Source organism: Dendrobates tinctorius, unplaced genomic scaffold, assembly GCF_039654945.1.
Source record: "Dendrobates tinctorius isolate UK_male_01 unplaced genomic scaffold, ASM3965494v1 ptg000102l, whole genome shotgun sequence".
Lineage (NCBI taxonomy): Eukaryota > Metazoa > Chordata > Amphibia > Anura > Dendrobatidae > Dendrobates > Dendrobates tinctorius.
Genome location: NW_027361770.1, coordinates 32,197,772 through 32,215,204, shown reverse-complemented (window position 1 = coordinate 32,215,204; position 17,433 = coordinate 32,197,772). Strand labels below are relative to the sequence as shown.

The 17,433-nt window shown below is 40.5% G+C and overlaps 1 protein-coding gene across 1 annotated transcript in view; it reads left to right on the top strand.

The window, feature by feature from the left end:
- Positions 1–15,437, top strand: part of GALNT12 (polypeptide N-acetylgalactosaminyltransferase 12) — a 98,453-nt gene extending 83,016 nt beyond the window's left edge. The window contains exons 7-10 of the mRNA XM_073587787.1: positions 2,098–2,229; positions 3,064–3,177; positions 3,612–3,767; positions 11,140–15,437. Of these exons, the coding sequence (XP_073443888.1) occupies positions 2,098–2,229; positions 3,064–3,177; positions 3,612–3,767; positions 11,140–11,277 (540 nt within the window). The 3' untranslated portion in view covers positions 11,278–15,437. The remainder of the gene's footprint in view (positions 1–2,097; positions 2,230–3,063; positions 3,178–3,611; positions 3,768–11,139) is intronic.
- The last annotated feature ends 1,996 nt before the right edge of the window (positions 15,438–17,433 follow it).

Here is a 17,433-nt window from a genome sequence, read left to right as displayed (position 1 = left end):
TACAGTCATGGCCAAAAGTTTAGAGAATGACACAAATATTATATTTTCACATGATCTGCTGCCCTCTGGTTTTTATGTGTGTTTGTCAGATGTTTCTATCACATACAGAAATATAATTGCAATCATATTATGAGTAACAAAAGGTTATATTGACAGTTAGGATGAGTTAATGCAGCAAGTCAATATTTGCAGTGTTGACCCTTCTTCTTCAGGACCTCAGCAATTCTCCCTGGCATGCTCTCAATCAACTTCTGGATCAAATCCTGACTGATAGCAGTCCATTCTTGCAAAATCAATGCTTTTATTTTGTCTGAATTTGAAGGTTTTTGTTGTCCACCCGTCTCTTGATGATTGACCACAAGTTCTCAATGGGATTAAGATCTGGGGAGTTTCCAGGCCATGGTCCCAAAATCTCTATGTTTTGTTCCCTGAGCCATTTAGTTATCACCTTTGCTTTATGGCAAGGTGCTCCATCATGTTGAAAAAGGCATTGTTGATTGCCAAACTGCTCTTGGACGGTTGGGAGAAGTTGCTCTTGGAGGACATTCTGGTACCATTCTTTATTCATGGCTGTGTTTTTAGGCAAGACTGAGAGAGAGCCCATTCCCTTGGCTGAGAAGCCAGCCCACACATGAATGGTTTCAGTATACTTGACAGTTGGCATGAGACAAGACTGGTGGTAGCGCTCACCTGGTCTTCTACGAATAAGCAGTTTTCCAGATGTCCCAAACAATCGAAAAGGGGATTCATCAGAGAAAATGACTTTACCCCAGTCCTCAGCAGTCCACTCCCTGTACCTCTTGTAGAATATCAGTCTGTCCATGATGTTTTTTCTGGAGAGAAGTGGCTTCTTTGCTGCCCTCCTTGAGACCAGGCCTTGCTCCAAGAGTCTCCGCCTCACAGTGCATGCAGATGCACTCACACCTGCCTGCTGCCATTCCTGAGCAAGCTCTGCACTGCTGGTAGCCCGATCTCGCAGCTGAAACACTTTTAAGAGACGGTCCTGGTGCTTGCTGGTCTTTCTTGGGCGCCCTGGAGCTTTTTTGGCAACCAGGGAACCTCTCTCCTTGAAGTTCTTGATGATGGGATAGATTGTTGACTGAGGTGCAATCTTTCTAGCTGCGATACTCTTCCCTGTTAGGCCATTTTTGTGCAGTGCAATGATGACTGCATGTGTTTCTTTAGAGATAACCATGGTTAACAGAAGAGAAACAATGATGTCAAGCACCAGCCTCCTTTTAAAGTGTCCATGACAGATTGATCTCCAGCCCTGTCCTCATCAACACCCACACCTGTGTTAATGGAGCAATCACTGAAACAATGTTAGCTGGTCCTTTTAAGGCAGGGCTGCAATGATGTTGAAATGTGTTTTGGGGGATAAAGTTAATTTTCTAGGCAAATATTGACTTTGCAAGTAATTGCTGTTAAGCTGATCACTCTTTATAACATTCTGGAGTATATGCAAATTGCCATTAGAAAAAATCAAGCAGTAGACTTTGTAAAAATTAATATGTGCATTCTCTATACTTTTGGCCATGACTGTAAAAACATTGGTGGCGCAGTGGGGGATTCACTGCTGAGGCACGGCGGTGCCTGCATCCCTCACTGCGCCACCAATGTTTTTTTGCCATACCAACACGATCTCTGCTCCTCTAGCACCTGGACTATTGGCTATATTGGTATTTAATCAAGATAATCTGCATTTTTTTGAAATATTGCCTAGCAGTGATAAACTATCCACCGGTGACTACCAAAACTCTACTTCAAAAGGGCGACTATGTGATAAAGGCCGTTGTTAGGCCGAAACGTCAGCTGTCGCTTCATCACCGTCAATTAAATAATAAAAAGCTCACTTTAGCATAATTTACGTGTGCAGTGATTCTATATTGACTTCACATTTATGGGACCAGAGGCTCCCTTTCACTAGCACCGTTTATTCATTACACTAGTCGAGTGCTAGCCATCTGCCATATCCCCTTAAATATGGCGTCAGACCAATATAATAGAAAGTCTGAAGTGTAGCATACATTATGTGAACGATCTCCTTTAAGTGCTTTTTATCCATTTTTATTATCTCATCCTATGTTTGTTTCCCAGGAGCCTTATGGAGACGTGACAGAGAGAATAGAGCTGAGGAACAAACTGAAGTGTAAACCTTTCAAATGGTTTTTGGAAAATGTTTACCCCGAGCTCCATGTTCCCGAGGACACTCCAGGCTATTATGGGATGGTAGGATTATCCTAAAGGCATTGTAGAATGGCTTCACGGCCTGATGGCCATTGGTGCTTGATAGAATCCCACTGCTTATGTCAATCTTTACATGCATTGTAATAACTGGGAACTAACAAAGTAACAGTGAAGAAGAATTGGCAACATGGGGAAAATCCAGCTAACTGATGGAGTAGTAGCTGAAGGACAATTTCTTCTCTCTTCTGATGTGTGATCATTAGACCCCGCGTATAGGTTGAATATCGACACTTTTGAAAGTTGCTTTGATATCAGTACTTTAGTATGGAAGTTCCAAATACTTTATCCGAGTAAAGGCTGCAATTATAGACGTGTTATGTACCCCCTTACAGGCACACCTCTGCTGTAGGCTTTAGTAGCTGAATTGATCGGTCAATGATTCTTGTACATGATCAAAGGAGACGACTAACCACGTGTGCACTGCTTCTATCGGATAAATAAGGTTGTTCTCCAACTTCATTCCATGTACACTCTTAGGCAGAGTATGCCACTATTCTAAAAGTAATTTTAACAAGGCTTACATTACAAATTAACACTTCATGTGCTGACACTTTAGCATCTATTTAGATTACATCAGAACACTTTTAACTTCTTATTAAATGTGATAAACCATTTGTCGATGATATGGGCTCTTTAAGATGTATTAAAGCTGCAGAGGTTTAAACCTTGGCTATAAGGCAGAGAGGTCTACATTACAGTAAGAAAATGCACAAAAAGGGTTTAAAAAAAAAGGAAAAATAAAGACATAGTAATCATTTTTTTTTAAGTTGTATGTAAAGTAGTGAACTCTCATATAATATTTTCTATGATCTACAGCTCAGAAATAAGGGGATGGCCGACCACTGCTTTGATTATAATCCTCCAAATGAGAATGATGTCACCGGACAAAAGGTTATTCTGTACCCCTGCCATGGAATGGGGCAGAATCAGGTACAAGAACAAAATGCAAAGGGTGTACATTCATGGCGACACATACTTTTGTAATGTATCATTTTGAGAATATGTAGAGAACTGAAGGTCCTAGCTGAAACCCTGCCTTAAACCTTCTGAAGAGTCTGATTTACCTATGTGCCAAATTTGGGGAAGATTGGTCACGGTTTGGCCATAAATGTAATATTTGCCTTTGTATTTCCACTTTTTTTTTTTTGTGAATGTCGAGAATTGGGTCCTAGAGATCTGAAACTCAGCCCAAAACCTTCCGTTACACTTGTTAAATCTATATATTAAGCTTAAACAACATAAATTAAACTTGTATTTATGTGTATAATTTATATAGATTATATTTGTGTAATATGTAATATTAATACAGAAATTGGTATCTTGACCTGGAGATTATACATTACTGTTCCCTTTGTGTTTTTCAGTTCTTTGAATATTCGTCCTTTAATGAGATCAGGTACAACACACGACAGCCCGAGGGTTGTGTAGCTATAGATCAAGGTTCTGACCAGTTGACAATGTTCTTGTGCCGGGAAAATGGGCAAAATGTGCCTGAAAATCAGAAGTTTATTTTCCGAGAGGTATGATTAAACATGTTAAATCTTCCATTCTGAGCTGATAAAGCAATGTCACGATTATAGTGGGTTACTCTCCATTTGATTTCTGTAGTAAGTGGTTTTCAGTATATAAGCTCCTTTGTGTTTATCTGACAAAACATGTCGTGCAGTGTCAGGGGTTTCCATTAATCATAAGAACAATAGGGCTGTTGGTTACTGGTTGACGTCAAGTGGGTCAGTTTATGCCGTTGCTATACGGCCCTTTACACTGAGGTCGGCTGCCTCTCTGCAGCCCCTATTGACTTCTATAGACTGGCTTCTGGCCATGTGCAGTAGTGCAGGAGCAGTTCTCCCCTCTCAGCTACTACTCACCCCCTACCAAACCTCCCTCTCTCCCTCTGTCTTTTTATCCAGATGCTGCTCACTCTTCCTTGTTATGCTGGAGATCATTGGAGCGCTCAAGTTTAGGCCAGCAGCTCCACGGTGTCGTGGAGGAGCGCCCAAAAGAGGTTGAAAAAGCCCGCTAACAGTTTTGCCAATTCACACTTCTGTAGATAGACCAGTAGATAGACCACCTATCCTGTGCTGTGCACAGTTTTGGGCATCATTGCACAAGAAAGACCTAGTAGAGCTTGAGTGGCTTTTTATAAAGGTGGACGACGGGACTCAGGAAGTAGAATAGAGTTCCAATCAAATTTAACCCCTTAAAGACCAAGCCACTTTGTAGGTTAATGGCCAGGCCTTAATTTTGAAATCTGACCACTGTCACTTTATGTGGTAATAACTCTTGAACGCTTCTACGGATCCCGTTGATTCTGAGCTTGTTTTTTTGTGACATATTGTACTTTATGATAGTGGTAAAATTTCTCCAAATATTTTTGGGTTTATTTGTGAAAAAAAAATGTAAATTTGGCAAAAAAAATTGAAAATTTCACAATTTTCAAACTTCTAATTTTTATGCCCCTAAATCAGAGCGTTATGTAACTCAAAATAGTTAATAAATAACATTTACCACGTCTACTTTACATCAACACAATTTTTAAATCATAGTTTTTTTGGTTAGGAAGTTATAAGGTTTAAAACTTGACCAGTAATTTTTCACTTTTCCAACAAAATTTATAAAACCATGTTGTTGGGTTTTTTTTAGGGACCACATCATATTTGAAGTCACTTTAGGGGCCTATATGACAGAAAATACACAAAAGTTACACCATTCTAAAAACTGTACCCCACAAGGTGTTCAAAACCACATTCAAAAAGTTTATCAACCCTTTAGGTGCTTCAAGAATTGAAGCAATGTGGAAGGAAAAATGAACATTTAACTTTCTTTCAGAAAAATTTTACATCAGACACAATTGTTTTTATTTTGTCAAGGTTATCAGGAGAAAATGAACCACAATATTTGTTGTGCAATTTCTTCTGAGTATGCTGATACCCCATATGTGGGGCCACATATGTGGGGCCACTTAAAAAAAAAAATCCCTAGTCTCACTTTATGGTAAAAGCTGTGTGGGAAATTCCCACACAGCTTTTACCATAAAGTGAGACTAGGGACTTTTTATTTTTTAAGTGGCGGAGGAATACAGTGCGGAAGGATACCTACCTTCCGTCATTGGATTCCTGCAGCCTGTAGAGAGCGGCAGCATCAGCTGATGCTGCAGTTCTCTACCCAAGATCGTCGTGGGACACACTCGTGGACTGCTTCGGATCATGGGTGAGTATTTTTGTGGTTTGTTATGTTAATATTTATTCCGTAGACGACAATGGCTTCGGGGAACAATGTGACAAGTATTGGTAAGTATGTTACTCTATGTTATATGTACTGTATGTCTATGTATGTATTGTATGAATGTATTGTATGTAGCATGCATGTAGTATGTATGTAGCATGTATGTAGTATGTATGTAGTATATATGTGGTATGTATGTAGCATGTGGTATGTATGTAGCATGTAGTATGTATGTAGCATGCATGTAGTATGTATGTAGTATGTATGTAGTATGTATGTAGCATGTAGCATGCATGTAGTATATATGTAGTATGTATGTAGCATGTAGTATGTATGTAGCATGCATGTAGTATGTATGTAGTATGTAGTATGTATGTATGTAGCATGCATGTAGTATATATGTAGTATGTATGTAGCATGTAGTATGTATGTAGCATGTATGTATGTAGCATGCATGTAGTATATATGTAGTATGTATGTAGCATGTAGTATGTATGTAGCATGCATGTAGTATGTATGTAGTATGTATGTAGCATGTAGCATGCATGTAGTATATATGTAGTATGTATGTAGCATGTAGTATGTATGTAGCATGCATGTAGTATGTATGTAGTATGTATGTAGCATGCATGTAGCATGTAGTATGTATGTAGTATGTATGTAGTATGTATGTAGCATGTAGTATGTATGTAGCATGCAGTATGTAGCATGCATGTAGTATATATGTAGTATGTATGTAGCATGCATGTAGCATGTATGTAGCATGCATGTAGTATGTATGTAGCATACATGTAGTATGTATGTAGTATGTATGTAGCATGTAGTATGTATGTAGCATGCATGTAGTATATATGTAGTATGTATGTAGCATGTAGTATGTATGTAGCATGCATGTAGTATATATGTAGTATGTATGTAGCATGTAGTATGTATGTAGCATGCATGTAGTATATATGTAGTATGTATGTAGCATGCATGTAGTATATATGTAGTATGTATGTAGCATGTAGTATGTATGTAGCATGCATGTAGTATATATGTGGTATGTATGATGCATGTAGTATGTATGTAGTAGATTTTTTTTTTTTTTTTTTTAAACATTTAACACATTAGCCGGATGATGGGACTACTACTGTCCCATCATTGGCTAATGTGTCAATCACTGTCATGGTAGCAGGCATCGCCCGATGGGACTTGTAGTCCCATCGGACGATGCCTGCACAGACCCCCGGACATCAGCACAGCCCCCCGGCAGGCCGGCACAGACCCCCACAGGGTGCACAGACCCCCGGACATCAGCACAGCCCCCCGGCAGGCCGGCACAGCCCCCCGGCAGGCCGGTACAGACCCCCACAGGGTGCACAGACCACCGGCAGGCCGGCACAGCCCCCCGGCAGGCCGGTACAGACCCCGGGCAGTCCACACAGCCCCCCGGCAGGCCGGCACAGCCCCCCGGCAGGCCGGCAGAGACCCCCGGCAGGCCGGCAGAGACCCCCGGCAGGCCGGCAGAGACCCCCGGCAGGCCGGCAGAGACCCCTGGAAGGCCCGAAATGACGGCGCATCATGATGCGCACACACCGCGCATCATGATGACGTCATTTCGGCTGTCAATCAACTTTGAACTTCCGATTCCGATGCCCGATATTAAAAAAATATCGGATGTCGGTATCGGAATTCCGATACAGCAAGTATCGGCCGATACCCGATACTTGCGGTATCGGAATGCTCAACACTAGTGAAAACTACTTTTGAGGCACAGTGCAAAGCTCAAAAGTGAAGGAGCTCCATATTATAGTGCAGATTTTACTATTACGGTTTGAGGTGCCATGACCCACTGTGATAGCCCCTGATATGCCAGAACAGTAGAATGCCCCATAAGTGACCCCATTTTACAAACTACATCTCTCAATTAATTAATCTAGGGTGTAATGATCATATTAATACCAAGGGTGTGTCACAGAATTTTATACCATTGGGCAGCGAAGAAAAAATTACATTTTTACAACAAAAATGTTATTTTAGCCCCAGATTTAACATTTTCACACAAGAAGTGGGTAAAATTGGCACCAGAATGTGTCCCACAATTTTTTCTGAATATAGAAATACACAATATGTGGTTATACAGTACAGCTTAGCCATACAGAGTCTTGGGAGGAGTGGAGCACTATTTGCCTCCTGGAGTGCAGATTTTCCTAAAATAGCTTGCGGACTCCATATACAGAGCCCCCTAAGTGCTAGAGAGCAGAATCCAACTCCACCCCCCCCCCCCCCCAGTGACCCCATTTTGGAAATTATATCCCTGCCAAATGTGAATGCTAAAGGTGGTTTAGGCACACTGGGGCTCAGAAGCAAGCGGGGCATTTGGATGTGGGAGTGCAGAGTTTGTTGAATTTCTTTTGGATTTCCAGAGCCTTTGTGCTACCAGTAAAGTGGAAGCCCCTTATATTTATGTTAACAAATGACAGACCTGATTGGGGACTTTTTTGTGGATTGAGTTGAAGCTTTTATTGGGAACATTTTTCATAATGTTTATGACCACATTTATCCGGCGCTCTACGTTGAGCACTTACTTTGGGGTTTCCATCTAAATCTCTGAGCTACATGACAGATGAAACCCCTGAGGAATCCATTCACTAGAATGAGGCAGCAGAGTTACTTTGGACTCCGTCTGGCCTCTGTTTAGCGTCGTCCTTCCTTTCACACCGAAAAAGATGGACATCGCCGGATCACAGGTCCTATGGCATTCCAGTGCCTCCATCTGCCTCATTATAGGGAATCTTCCGCTGGTGATTCTGTCTGAATCATGTATTTCAGAGATTTACATGGAAACCCCGATGCAAACGCGCGCTCAGCATAGAGCCAGAATAAATGTGCGTCAAGCCTTACTGCGATCTTTGGGAGGCAGAATGAACAAATCCACAGCAGGTGAAGAAATGGTTTTATTTATTTTTTACATCATTCCTTGTGCGACATAAGTGATTATGCGAGTTTATTCTTCGGGTCGATGCGATTACAGCGATACCAGATTTACATCCTTTTTTATGTTTAGTTTCTGTCACACACTAAAAGACGCTTTTTCTTTTTTTTGCAAGAAGAAATTTTTGCATCACCATATTTTGAGAGCTATAATTTTTCCTTATTTTCATGTGCAGGTGCAGGCTTGTTTTTTACAGAACGAGCTGACATTTTTATTGGTACCATTTTCGGGCACATGACATTTTTTGATCGCTTTCAATTCTGATTTTTGTGGAGGCAGAATGAATCTTCTGCTTGTGATAAAATTGATAAGGCAGTTTTATTCTTCGGGTCAGTTCGATTACAACGATGCCACATTTATATTTTTTTATGTTTTTGGCGCTTTTACATAATAAAAATTGGACAGAAAAAATAATTATTTTTGCATTGCCTTAATCTTATAGCTAAAACTTTTTTATTTTTACGCTGATGGAGCTGTATGGCGACTTGTTTTTTGCAGGATAAGATGGCGCTTTCAGTGAAAATATTTTTATTACCGTTCGTCTTTTTGATTGCGTTTTATTCCACTTTTTCCAAGCGGTATGATGACAAAGTATTATTTGCTAATTTTTTTTTTTACGGCATTCACTAAAGGGGTTAACTAGTGTGACACTTTTATAGATTATATTGTTCCGGATGCGGCGATGCCAAACGTGTACTTTTTTTTTGTTTATTTTTTACAGAAAAATGTGTATTTATTAGTGGATTTTTATTATTATTATTATTATTTGTTTTTTTACGTATTTTTTTTTAAAAAAAAAGTTTTCTTCTTTACCTAGTCCCTTTATGTGACTCACTTTTTTCACTTTGATTGCAGGTATAATGCATTGCAGTGCACTAGCATTGCAGTGCATTATACCTATACTAAAAGCTTCTGACGCCATGTTGTGATTATGGTCTGAGACTTTTCTGTAGCTTGATGACCCGGGGGTCATCATGACAATGATCGAGCCCACGGTGACATCTCGGGAACGCCGATCTGAATGCAGAGGAAGCTCCTGTCTCTCTGCCTCCCTCAGCTGTGATCGCGCTCGATCGCAGCAATTAGGGGGCTAACAGCCAGGGGCGGCGCGGACACCGCTCCAAGGTGTTAGTGGAGATGCTCAGCCACTGGCAGAGCTGAGCTGCTGCACTGATCAGGCAGGAAGTGCTGATATTTCAGCATCTCATGCGCGATCATGTTGTGATCGATCAGTCAGATTGACTTACCGATCACAGCAATCTGGGTGTGAGGACCGACGACATGGGTTCCTGCACCTCTTCCCGTACCTCTAAGCACTGAACTGTCACTGCGTGTAAACACACAAGTGATAATTTAAATGCATGACGGGCATAGTCCATCCTTGTGTGGGAACTGACATCCTGCCATGACGCACTATGCCAGTCATTGGACGATAAGGGGTTAAGGTTAAAAAAAAAAATGCTGACGCTTCATCTACTAACAATGAATATGTATATGAAAGATGAATATGGAGATGGCTGTCATGATCTATTTATACCTAAGGGGGGCATCCACTCTGTCTAGATCAGGCGTACATTATCATTTTAGTCCAAAGGCCAAATTGTCATATTAAATCATTCCCAAGGGCTGCAATCAGATGTAAATGGGTAATTCCTACAGAGACATTTCTGGAATATCAAAATTAAATGCCATAACTTCCTGATGGATAGGAGTCCTGAAAGTTTAACTTGTACCTAGAAGATGAATGGCGGGGATCCCTTCTTTTCTAGTGTGCACCCTAGAAAGGCGGAGCCATGGTTGTATGTGACTACAATTGAGAGAGCCACATACAGTATATAGACAACCACATTCATCTTACACAGTCCCCAGCAGGGACAATGGATCCTATTCTAGTAATATTTATGGGTGACCCTGAAATGGCGGTGTGCCCCCTTTCTAGGAAATATGGAAACTACTGTACATACAGACGCCACACAAAGACAAGCATGTGTGTGACCTGATGTATAAGGGGGTGACCCAGAAAGCCAGGTTGTGCATCTCTGCTCTAGATAGTATAAGCTTTTACACAAACGTAGAAAGGGATTATAGGATTCCTTACTGTCAGAAGAGGTATCATGGTAACTTTATTAATAGTATCAATATTACATGTCATTGGTTATAAATTACTGGAGATTTGATCAAGATTTGTCATGATTGCTATATTTGATGTTGGGATGGAAATGGTCTCTTCTGAGAGGAAAAGGACTAGAACTCTAGTGCCACCTAGTGGAAGTAGCAATCCTAAAAGTCAATGCTACTTCCGATAGGTGGCACTAGAGTTCTAGTCCTCTTCCTCTCTGAAGAAACAATTCGCATATTTCCCAGAGGAGCATTGCGGCTTTAAGTCTCCTCATCTCGGCATGCTTAGCATGTCATTCTCCGCAAGGAGAAACGATACTTCTTGGATGTTGGGATTGAAAATAGTTTTTGTTTTTATTGCCTTTCTCTGGACCCCCATGGCCTGAACTGGACGGACGGATGGATGACAAAACTCTACTATTATGTAATTCATTTGTACCTAGAGAAATCACACTCATAAGAAATCTATGTGAACAAGAAATCGAAACTCGCACATGTATCCAAAATAATTAAAAAAAATTATTGATGAAAATGTCTGCTTATCTTCAACTAATGTCACTTGTCATTTACAGGATGGCACTTTGCTGCACCAGCAAACACAGAAGTGTGTTCAAGCTGAGAAATCCCCCAACATGGGGAACGCTGCACCTGTGTTGAGACCATGTTCTAACTCCGACCTTCAGAAATGGTTTTTCCAGGAAAGAAACTGATCCAATCCATTGTAGACTGGTGCTTGTCCCCTCCAGGGGGGAGGATCATCGTTTTCCCGCCTGCAATCAGCAACTTAAGTCTAGGGCAAATACTTGTCACAAATCTCCAGAATAGGAGCTCTGCCGGGATCTTTGTGACTGTTCCTGTCCTTCTACATTGATGTGCCTTATAGGATTATGGGTGGTGAAATGGTAATCTCTAGAAGAAAGGGAGGCATATTTCAGACTCTGGTGTAGGAAAAAGAAGGTGAAAATTTTGGGTGTAAACAATGGGAAATCAAACTGGATTATTTATGTGATTCTTTGTTTTAAATGACTTTAAATTGTTTTCAAACATTTATTTCCTTGGTTGCTGGTCTAACCACTTTTTATGTCTTGCCGTCCTTGCGTGTTTTTTATTTGGCTGACTGCTCAGGGGTGAGTAATGTGGCATGTTTTATATGGCGCAGGACAGACTGAGTGGCGTTTACTTAAATAGGTCCAGGTAGACCGATTTATTTGCCGTAATTTAAATTCTTGTATAACTTAATCTTAATTTTGCTGCTAAAAGCTTATTAATGTATTGAGAAGAGCAACATACATGCGATTTGTTAATGAGTATTCTTTACAAGACAGCTAGTGCTTTTTACACACGCTAATAGATAGAACCTCTGCAGAAAAATATTTATTGAAGTTTGTACTTAACGAATAGAAGTATCAAATTGCATAATATTCTGACTGAAAATGAAATTGTTTAGAGGAGGTCTTTTTTTTTTTTTTTCTTAATAAAAAAGCTATTTTTTCCTTTTTTTAAAATAAAATTCAGTTTTAGACTATTATTTTAATGTATCTATACATCGACATTTATTTACCGTACATTAGTTTCTAAAATTATCACTCAAAGTGTGACTGTCATTATAAAGTGCAAATGGTTGCCATTCGGTGGGAGTCCAGGTCCTTAGACCCCCACCAAATGCATTAAACACCACTCTAACATGCATAGCTCCTATATGCAGACTGCAAACAGAGCGATGTACTGGCTCAATAGTAAGTCAGTAGGTGTGTATTCCGCACTGTGAGATGGAGTGTAGCGTGGGCCACCCCTGAATTTACTATTGAGCCCAATCGCTTCTTTGTGTGCATGGTGCACTTGAGAGCTGTATTTTAGGGGGGGTCTCGAGATATGGACACCCTCAGATTGCAGCTATTTGCATTATCAATTATGTATGCAAAATTTGTATACTAAGAGTTACACTTTAAGTAAATTATAATACAAAGAAAAGCAATGGAATTGTGATGTTTCTCTATTGACCCCATTTGATTGTTAAAGCAGCACTCCAAGATTTAAATTTTTTTTTTTTTCATCTTGACTGGTGTTACCTGACCATAGCAATACAGTTAGGCTGAGTTCACACGTGGCGTTTTTTTCGCGTTTCCGCGGCGGTTTTAACCGCGCGATTTTGCCACGAAAACGCGAAAAATAAGCATCCCATGCATTCCTATAGGATTCCGCAATGCTGTGCTAATGCTGCGGTTTTTACCGCGGCGGAATCGCTTCGCGGTAAAAAACGCAGCATGCTCATTAATTTTCGGAATCGCGGCGATCCCGCACCCATAGGAATGCATTGTTCCGCTTACTTCCCGCATGTGGCTGTGCCCACCATGTGGAAAGTAAGCAGAACAATTGCGGATGGTACCCACGGTCCGGAGGAGAGGAGGAGGCTGTCCTCCGGGCTTTGAGTACCATATCCCTGTAAAAAATAGAATTTAAAATAAAAAATATTGTTATTCTTGCCTTCCGGTGTCCCGCGCAGCATTCCCGCCTCTCTCCACGCTCCCGGTCCCAGTAAGCCTTTGCGAAAATGCCCGCGATGGCTTCCGTTCTCGCGGGATCGAAGTCTTGCGGTCATTCTCGCGACGTCATCGCGAATTACCGCGAGAACTGTCGTCATCACGGGCATTTTCGCAAAGGATTACTGGGAACGGATGCGCGGGACATCGGAAGGTAAGAATAACACCATTTTTTATTTTTTTTTACATTCTATCTTTTACTACTAATGCTGCATAGGCGGCCTCAGTAGTAAAAAGTTGGTCACACTTGTCAAACACTATGTTTGACGAGTTTGACCAACCTGTCAATCAGTTCTCCAAGCGATGCTACAGATCGCTTGGAAAACGCTAGCATTTTGCAAGCTAAATACGCTTGCAAAATGCTAGTTTTTCCGCGGGAAAATCGTGGGAATTTAAAATGCGATTTTCCCGCGGAATGGGATTCCGGAATTCTCGCGGTAATTTCCGCGAGAGTTGCGGTACGGGTGCACTTAGCCTTACAAGCTACCGTCTTCTGTGATCAGCGCCACTCCGGTCGGTCTTCTGCAGGTTGTGACCTACCGGATCGCTCCAGTGTTTGCTGGGTGAACCGGAAGTCACTACTCACTGTAAGCCTATGAGAGCCAGAACACGGTTCTCATTGACTTGTATTGAAAGTTTGTGACTGTTAACTCACTTCTGGTCAGACTTTGCAGTCACAGGATGGCGGATCGGGACCGGAGCTGTGCTGGGAACAGCTGAAGACGACTACTGGTAAGTATTTTACTATTGTTAGGGAAAATGAATTATTGACACCACTTCAGCACTGAAATAGCTAAAAAAAAAAATGTCTGGAGTGACGCTTTAAAGTAAAATGTCAAAATGGGATGTAAGTAGACATTGATTCCTGGCAAACTAATGAATGTATTTTCTAAACTGAAATTCGTGCCCTGCTCATCAGTCTTAAATTCAGTGTGAGCAGAACAATGCTGTATATGCTTTGCTAACAAATTACACATTCAGTATTTGGCCAGCATTTTACATCAGTATTTGTAAGTCAAAACTTAGAGTGGATGATAAATAGAGAAGTGGTGACATGTTTCTACTATACTTTTTCTATGATTATTCCACTCCTGATTTTGGCTTACACATACTGATGTAAAATACTGACCGATTACTGAGTGTGTGAACGTGGCCTAAAGCAGGCACTACATTAAGTTTTGTGCACCTTCCACGGAGTTCAATAGTAGCAAGACATTGCACAAAGCTTAAGCTTAAACATACATTTCTGGCCAGGTATATACAGCTCTGGCAAAAATTAAGAGACCACTGCACAGTTTTATAAAAATCAGCTTCTCTACATGTCTGACAGCTATTCCATTCCAGTGTCAGTTGAATTCCAACCAGAGTACACCTCATTCTAGTTAATGTGCTTCTGGTTAGGTGATCGCCTGAACCAAATCTTATTTAACGAAGGAAAGTATAAAAAACCTGCTGTGGTGTTCACAATCCTCTTGCAATAGGACAAGCTGGAGGGCAAAACACGTGCTAGTAATATCCCAAAAGTAAAAGGAATGAAAAAATAGCTTTTAACCATGCCAAAGGAGTTGAAAAGAAAAGTCTTGAGTGAGGAAAGGGAAGGGGTCAATTCTGGCTTTACTAGCAAAAGGATACAGTGAGTGTCACGTTGCCTTCATCCTTAAAATTTCTAAGACCATTACAACAAGGTCAAGCAGCAGACATTGGGGACAACAAAGCTACAGACCAGCAGAGGGTAAAATTACTCTCCATTGACCAGAATGACTGTCATCTTATTTGAATGCCACTCAGCAACAGCAGGATGACATCAACTGACCTACAAAAGAAATGGCAGCTGGGGTGAAGTGCATGGCAAGAACAGTTCGTAACTGGCTCCTAGAGGCAGGGCTCAAGTCATGTAAAGGTATAAAAAAGCCTTTCATTAATGAGAAACAAAGGAAAGCCAGGCTGAAGTTTGCCAAAGACCATAAGGATTGGACCATAGAGGACTGGAGTAAGGTAATCTTCTCTGATGAGTCTAATTTTCAGCTTTGCCCAACACCTGGTCGTCTAATGGTTAGATGGAGACCTGGAGAGGCGTACAAGCCACAGTGTCTTGAGCACACTGCGAAATTTGGTGGAGGATTGGTGATCTGGGGATGCTTCAGCAAGACTGGATTCGGGAGGTTAAACTTTGCGAAGGACGTATGAGTCAAGCCACAAACAAGGTTATCCTGGAAAAACAGTTGGTTCCTTCTGCTCAGGCAATGTTCCCCAACTCTGAGGACTGTTTTTTCCAGCAAGACAATGCACCATGCTACACAGCTAGGTCAATCAATGTGTGGATGAAGGACCACCACATCAAATCCCTGTCATGACCAGCCCAATTTCCAGACCTGAACCCCCATCAAAAACCTCTGGAATGTAATCAAGAGGAAGATGGATAGTCACAAGCCATCAAACAAAAACTGTTTAAATTTTTGTACCAGGAGTGGCATAAGGTCACCCAAAAGCATTGTGAAAGACTGGTGGAAAGCATGCCAAGACGCTTGAAATCTGTGATTAAAAATCATGGTTATTCCACAAAATATTGATTTCTGAACTCTTCCTGAGTTAAAACATTGTTTCTAAATGATTACACTGGTCAACAGCATTTTTGGTGCCAAAGATATTTCATCGAATTTAGGGTATTTTTGGGGTGCTGATTCTGAATATGTCATCAGTTTTGCCAGATTGGCTCAAGTTTTTGAGATTTTTGGTATCTTATTTATAGCACTTGTTGGTAAATGCGACGCATCATCTCATTAATTTCTTTGGATTAGTACTTGAACTGAGCAGTTCTCAATATAGTTTTGTGTTAATTAGTGTTCTAAAAGTTTGTTCATAGCTTGATTTTTGCACTAACTTTATGTTGTTGTCTGTTTTCCAGTGAAAAGCATGAACTCATCAAGAAGAAGTTGTCTTAACGATCCAGACTCATTCTGTTACATTTGTGGTGAATACACACTGCCAAAACATAGAAGAAACATAACAGACTTCGTAAAAAAAGTGTATTTTGCCTATTTTGGGGTTATGCTTGGGGACCAAGACAAGTTTTGGGCACCACACATAGTGTGCAAAGCATGTATCGAATTATTACGAAAATGGAGCAAAGGACAAAGAAAAAGCTTCAAATTTGGTGTTCCAATGGTGTGGAGAGAGCCAAAAAATCATCATGATGACTGTTATTTATGGTAAACACAGGTACAGGCACATCTTCACAATGAGGGACAGGCCTTCTTGCAGATTCCATGTTACTCCCATTTTCGTTTCTTATGCTTATTGAATCCTTGCACTTGCACTGCACAGAAATAACAGTCATCATGATGATTTTTTGGCTCTCTCCACACCATTGGAACACCAAATTTGAAGCTTTTTCTTTGTCCTTTGCTCCATTTTCGTAATAATTCGATACATGCTTTGCACACTATGTGTGGTGCCCAAAACTTGTCTTGGTCCCCAAGCATAACCCCAAAATAGGCAAAATACACTTTTTTTACGAAGTGTGTTATGTTTCTTCTATGTTTTGGCAGTGTATATTCACCACAAATGTAACAGAATGAGTCTGGATCGTTAAGACAACTTCTTCATGATGAGTTCATGCTTTTCACTGGAAAACAGACAACAACATAAAGTTAGTGCAAAAATCAAGCTATGAACAAACTTTTAGAACACTAATTAACACAAAACTATATTGAGAACTGCTCAGTTCAAGTACTAATCCAAAGAAATTAATGAGATGATGCGTCGCATTTACCAACAAGTGCTATAAATAAGATACCAAAAATCTCAAAAACTTGAGCCAATCTGGCAAAACTGATGACATATTCAGAATCAGCACCCCAAAAATACCCCAAATTCATTAAAATATTTTGGACACCAGAAAAAAAAATTTTTTTCGTTGACCTGTGTTATGCACTTGTTTTCTTAGCATTATTTGAGGGCTGCAAGCACTGCATTTTTTTTGTTATTTGACCATTTCTCATTTTCTGAAAATAAATACAAAATTTAGTGCTTGGAAATTCGAAGACATGTTGTTAGTAGTTTATAGAATAAAAACGCAATTTACATTTTACTCAAATATACCTATAAAGAGAAAAATCAGACAAAACGAAAATTTTGCAGTGGTCTCTTAATTTTTGCCAGAGCTGTATATATTATTGCACAGATAGTGAGGGTCTCGTGCTGCAGAATACAGTGACCTCTGGGAGCTGTACAGATGCCATTGAATTGGGTAGCACTAGGAAAGAGTTTACTGCTGAGGGTCCATGCTGGATTGAGACCACCATAACTCTTGAGACCTAATTTGTA